This window comes from Myotis brandtii, unplaced genomic scaffold, assembly GCF_000412655.1.
Source record: "Myotis brandtii unplaced genomic scaffold, ASM41265v1 scaffold1170, whole genome shotgun sequence".
Classification (NCBI taxonomy): domain Eukaryota; kingdom Metazoa; phylum Chordata; class Mammalia; order Chiroptera; family Vespertilionidae; genus Myotis; species Myotis brandtii.
In genome coordinates this window covers 110830-116664 of record NW_005354050.1, presented here as the reverse complement: position 1 = coordinate 116664, position 5835 = coordinate 110830, and the positions used below count along the sequence as shown (strand labels likewise).

The 5835-nt window shown below is 58.3% G+C and overlaps 1 protein-coding gene across 1 annotated transcript in view; it reads left to right on the top strand.

Annotated features, from left to right (window-relative positions):
• The first annotated feature begins 1742 nt into the window (after positions 1-1742).
• Positions 1743-5835, top strand: part of BZRAP1 (benzodiazepine receptor (peripheral) associated protein 1) — a 25911-nt gene continuing 21818 nt past the window's right edge. Inside the window, exons 1-5 of the mRNA XM_005858382.2 lie at positions 1743-2947; positions 3715-3822; positions 4071-4199; positions 4788-4967; positions 5504-5689. Of these exons, the coding sequence (XP_005858444.1) occupies positions 2618-2947; positions 3715-3822; positions 4071-4199; positions 4788-4967; positions 5504-5689 (933 nt within the window). The 5' untranslated portion in view covers positions 1743-2617. The remainder of the gene's footprint in view (positions 2948-3714; positions 3823-4070; positions 4200-4787; positions 4968-5503; positions 5690-5835) is intronic.

Sequence of the window (5835 nt, the reverse complement as noted above, 5' to 3'; positions counted from 1 at the left end):
ACATATTCAATAGTGAACACACACACAATGATATAAACATGTGTGTCACAAGCAGAAGAGCATACAAATACATACATAGTGACATTCACATAATAAACACATTGATTCCAAACACACACACAGAGTGACACATTCATACACAATGATAACTATACAATAAATACATGGTGATATATAGACATAAATAAAACCATGTCATTACCCATACTGACTATATGAGAATGTGTCATGTATTGTGTAGTGCCATATAATGCCATTCATATACACATATGGCATATGTGTTATAATTTTTAAAATATATTTTATTACTTTCAGAGAGGAAGGGAGGGGGAGAGAGAAATAGGAACACCAATAATGAGAGAGAATCATTGATTGGCTGCCTCCTGCATGCCCCCTACTGGGGATCGAGCCTACAACCTGGGCATGTGCCCTTGACCGGAATTGAACCCGGGACCCTTCAGTCTGCAGGCCGACGTTCTATACACTAAGCCTAACCAGCTAGGGCAAGTGTTATCATTTATACATACACACAATCATAGCCTTACATGCACATACAAATACAGGCACTGTGGCAAGTAGACATATGCAATGGCATACACAGAAACATACAAACCCAATGAGACCCATAGACACAGAAGATCACATGCATAATACATATGTGTGTGCATATATGAAATAATACCATGGCCCCACACATATACAGAGATAAGTACATGTCTATTCTATATATGCTGACTATACATCTGTATGCACATAATGCTATGCATTTATACTGACATACACAACAGCAACACACATCAGGTAGTGGTGCACACTCTGATCTGCCCACTGCTTTAGGAAAGTGAGGATGGTGCCACCTCCCCGTTCACCCCACTCACAGCTCCAGCTGCTCTAGCCTGGCTGGAGCTCATGGTTAGGGACTCCGTGGTTCAGTACGGCTGCGGCTGTTCCCCAGGGGCGCCACCGGAGGGCCCCCGACCTTGGCTGAGGCTGGCTTGTGCGCAGATGGACCGAGTCCCAGGTTCAGAGGGGCCAGGGGCAGCCTCCCTGAGGCCTCTCCCAGCACCTTTGTCTCTGAGGACTTCATCTAGGCTCCTGCCCCCATGTACTGGACGACTTGTAAGTGGGGGAGTTCCCATGTCCTTGTCCAAAAAAGCCATTTTCCCATAGCAAAAAGGCCTCCGGCTACACAGAAGACGAACTTCCTGACAGTGCGGAGCATAGCAGCCCGAAAGACCATGTGGTCTCCTCTACTGGCCGGAGATGGCCGAGTGGCCCCCAAAATACTCCCTGCCGGGAGGAAGCTGAAGCAATTCTCTCAGCCTATTTCTGTCTCTGTCTCTTTGCTTCTATCTTCCTGTTTTCATTCTCTTAATTTCTGTTTCTCTTTGTTTCATCTCAAATCCCATTTTTTTCTATTCCTGCCCTTCTTCGTGGCTAGAGCTCTGTCTATCCGTCATACCACCTCCTGTCTCTGTCTCTGTCGTCTTGGGCTGGGGCCGATGTGGGGAGGACCCGCTGCAGCCCCCTTGCCTGTGTACCCCGGGAGGTATGGGGGTGTGTGGGAGGTCACATGTGGGGGGCATTATGCTGGGATCCCGTGAGGAACCTGCTCTTCCCTCTGTCCCGACCCTATCTGCCGGTCCAGCCCACCAGTCCAGCGCCATCACCATGGAAACCGGCAGCCGACTTCCTATTGGTGGGCGGGAGGGGAGGGGGAGGGGAGAGGACGGCTGGCTCTTCCCTGCTCACCCCCTAGATTCTAAGGCTCAGCCTTCTCCGCGCCCATCATCTCGGGGGTCGGGGCTGTAGGGGACCCCCTGCAGTCCCCGGAGCTGAGGCCAGCAGGGATAGAGACTATGAGGCGAGCAGCCCACCGACCCAGGCCTCCTTAGGATCAGCCGGGCTGCCCAGCAAGCTATCCAGCTAGCAAGCAACAGCGGAGAGAGGAGCGGGAGATAAAGGACCACAGCGGACCTTTGGGGATCACCCCCAGCAGCCTGCGGACCCTAAGCCGGCTGAGGGGTCGTGATGGATGGCCAGACTCACAGACGCTGACGGACACACAATGACACCGATGCACACAGCTGCACAACACTGAGATGCTCGGATACAAGCAGTGACAGCATCACATACTGCCACAGCCCTGCAATACAGACACCCACACACACACAGAAACAGCTGGTAACTCCGAAACAGGCGCAGACAGTGACACGCAGAACCGCTACCCTCCAACACACACAAGTGGGGATACCACCCTCCAAACGCGCACCAAGACAGCGCTGACCTGAACAGACAGACCGGGAGACACGCACACCCTCACCCAGGCTCTGCTGTCGGCGGCTTCTGCACATCCTCCCAGCCCTCACGGGGACAGCCTGGCACATACACAGCCACAAACAGACATAGCTCACATACCCCCGGCTCTAGCTCCGGCCACCCCGACTCCCGCAGCCTCCTTTGTGGGTGAGGAAGAACTCGGCCAACCTCAGATGGAGCCCCGGTAAAGCCAAGAGCTCAGAGAGGAAAGGGTTTGGTCTGGCATGACCCTTGCCAGCCCTTCCACTTGGCTGGGTGATGTCCCCCAGCCCGAGTCCTGGGGCCCCTTGGCAGTACCATGGAGCAACTGACACCCCTCCTACGGCTGGGGGACCCCGGAGCTATGGAGCCATGGGCACAGCCTGCCTGGCAGAGCTGGATTCCAGGACAGGAGGGCGAACCTGGAGGTGCAGCCCCAAGCACTACCGATACTCCGGCAGCTCTGCAGGTTGGAGAACTGAGGCCTTTGGAGAGCTCTGAGCCCGAGGGAGCCTGGAGCCCTGGGCCTGTGGGGGACATTGACCCTGAAGGAACAGAAACTGGGCTGCCCAGCTTGGGGCAGCAAGCAGCGAGCTCCGGACCCAGCTGCCCAAGGCTGGAGGACGAGGAGGTGGGGGCTTTCCATGAGGTAAGGGAGCGGTGGAGGGCTTGGTCTGAGAGGTGGGGGCCTCTCCTCACGGGCCTGATATGCAACCCCGCTGCCCACCTCTCCTCTCCTGGTCTGTCTCCATCTGTGGTTTCCAATTCTGTGACTATCTGTCCTCCCTTCTTTGGACAGGAATCTCAGTGGCTCCATTTCTTGCCATCTGTGTGTCCTTCTGACTCTCTGTCTATCTGTCTACATTTGGCCGTGCCCCTACCCCGCCCCCCCCCTCTGTTACTCTCTCTCCGACAGTCTGTCTGTCTGTGTCTCCTCCTCCCTGAATCTCTGTTCTTGGGGGCTGGAGGATACTGGGGTACGTGGAGCTATATGGTGGAATCAGAGTGCAGAGAAAGCAGATTTAGGGGAGGGGGCTCAGTGTTGAGCTGAGCCAGGGAGGACAAGGTTTGGCGTGGGTGTGAGATGGAGGGAGTGGACTTTGGGGGAGGGGACCCAGGGACCATGGAGCCTGGAGGGGTGGGCATGGGAACTTGGGCTGGCATTTCCCTGGAGGAGGTGAGCAGGGATGGGAAGAATTGGGGACTACCAGAGAGGGTCCCAGGATCGGGGGTGCCCACGCGGGCAGGGAGGACTAGATAGCCCCTTCTCCTGGACCTCCTGAGCCGACTCTGAAAGCCTGGGATGTGGGGGAGAACCTTCCTGTCTGCGTGTCTCCGGGGGCCATGGTGGGAGAGCGCTCGCTGACTAGGTCGGGTGGGTTCCTGAGGCCCTGCGCCCTGCCTTTCCCGTGCCAGGGCAAGCTGAGCGTGGGCTTCGGGGACAGGCCCAGTCTGGAGCTGCTGAGGGCCCTGAGGGAGCTGCGGCAGCACTGTGCCCTCCTCAAGGAGGAAAACCAGAGGCTGGTGAGTCCTGGGTCCTGGCTGGAGCTGGGGGAAGGCAGGCTCAGACACTCTGCCCCTCTGCCTCGGTGTCCTCCTCATCCCATATGTACCTCCCGCCGTGGGGGCCACAGGGAGGTGACATGAGCCCTGATCTAGAGTTGCTGAGGACTCCACTGTGAGCCCAGGGCTCTAGCCCAAGGCCCGGGCAGTCAGGACTGGGTCAGCGGGGGTGCTTCCCACATGCCCTATCCTGGCTGACCCCTTGTCAGAGGAAGAGCAGCTTTCCAGAGACGGAGGAGAAGGTGCGGAGGCTGAAGCGAAAGAACGCCGAGCTGGCGGTCATTGCCAAGCGCCTGGAGGAGAGGGCCCGGAAGCTGCAGGAGACTAACCTGAAGGTGGTGAGGATGGGAGGCCGGAGGCTGCAAGATGAAGGCTGTGTGACCAGGGAAGAGGGAAGTCAGGGCTGGGCCTGAGGGGTGGGGTTTAGGAGTCGTGGACTCTTAGCACCCAGGAAAGCAGGAACTCGGGGGGCCAAAGTGTAGGAAGGGCAAGTGCTGGCCAGGCTAGGAGGCTGAGGCTTTCTGGAGCTACAGGAGGGAGGGAAGGGCTGGGCGGGGAGTTCCTGAGCAGGCAGGGAGCAGGATTCTGGATTACCACGTGCTGGTGCTGGCTACAGTCTCCTGCTGAGCTCATCTCTGGGTGCAGAGCCTGTGGGGGGCAGGGATGAAGACCCATCACAGTGGCAGCCCTAAATTAGCAGCATCCTTTGAGCTGAAACTAGGATGTAAGGTTAACTCTGTCAGTCCTGCTTGAGGATTGCGGGGGTCAAATGAGGCTGTGGGTCCCCTGACGCCCCAGACACAGGGTAAAAGCAAGAGGCCACACTTGTAGGTTTTCAACCTAACCCCTCCTTTGGGAGGAGCTGAGAAGTGGGAGAAGTGCCCCAGCCCTCAGATGACCATTGGCCTTACCCCTCCTCTGGCCAGGTGAGTGCCCCTGTGCCCCGTCCAGGGCCCAGTTTGGAGCTGTGCCGAAAGGCCCTGGCCCGCCAGCGAACCCGGGACCTCAGTGAGACAGCCAGCGCCCTGCTGGCCAAGGACAAGCAGATTGCTGCTTTGCAGCGGGAGTGCAGGGAGCTGCAGGCCAGGCTCACCCTGGCGGGCAAGGTGCGAGGAGGCCCTGGTCACCCCATCCAGCTCAGTCCTACCCAGAGCCACCTGCCTGGCTTGTTGGGATGTGGACCGAGATGTTAATGAGATGCAAATGAAGCGGGAAGGTGGAGGCTGCTGGGGAGTAGGTTCCCCTGGCAACGGCCCAGGTGGGAGCGGGGAGAAGCCTGAACCGAAGGGGGCGGAGCCATGAGTCCCAGACCTGGGTATTTCTGTGCTCCAGGCTTCAGGCTGTGTGCCGGTGGGTTTGGCTGTATGAATCCACACATGTCTAACACTTGCGTCAAGTGATGTTCACAAGGCATTTAGCACAGTGCCGGGCACACGGCGAGTGCCCAGTAAATGAGTCACCGTATGTCTGCACGCGGGCTAGCAAATGCTATTCGCACGCACCTATGACCAAGGCATGTACTCGTATGCATGGGAGGATGTGCACGTTCCCGCGCAGCAGAGCCCCTCTAGCAAGGGGACAAGTTGGGGGAGGGGGTGGGCAGGGGTTTAGGCCAAACTCCCCTCCCTGTGCCCCAACCCAGGAGGGCCCCCAGTGGCTCCACTTGAGGGACTTCGACCGACTGCTTCGCGAGTCCCAGCGGGAGGTGCTGCGGCTGCAGAGGCAGATCGCCCTGCGCACCCAGCAGGAGCCGCCCCCGCCGCTCCGGCCCCCGGGCCCCACTGTCCGGGTCAAAGCAGGAGCGCCCACTCCCAGGGCCCCGGGAGAGGTGAGCGCCGGCACCCGGGCAGGTGTGTGTAGATGGAGGGTGGGGGCCCCGGGATCTCCTCCTAAAACGCGCTCAGAGCCCCGAGGATCCGGTGGCGGCGTGCGCACCCCAAGGGCTGGGGACCTTTCCCGACACCCAGCGGTAGG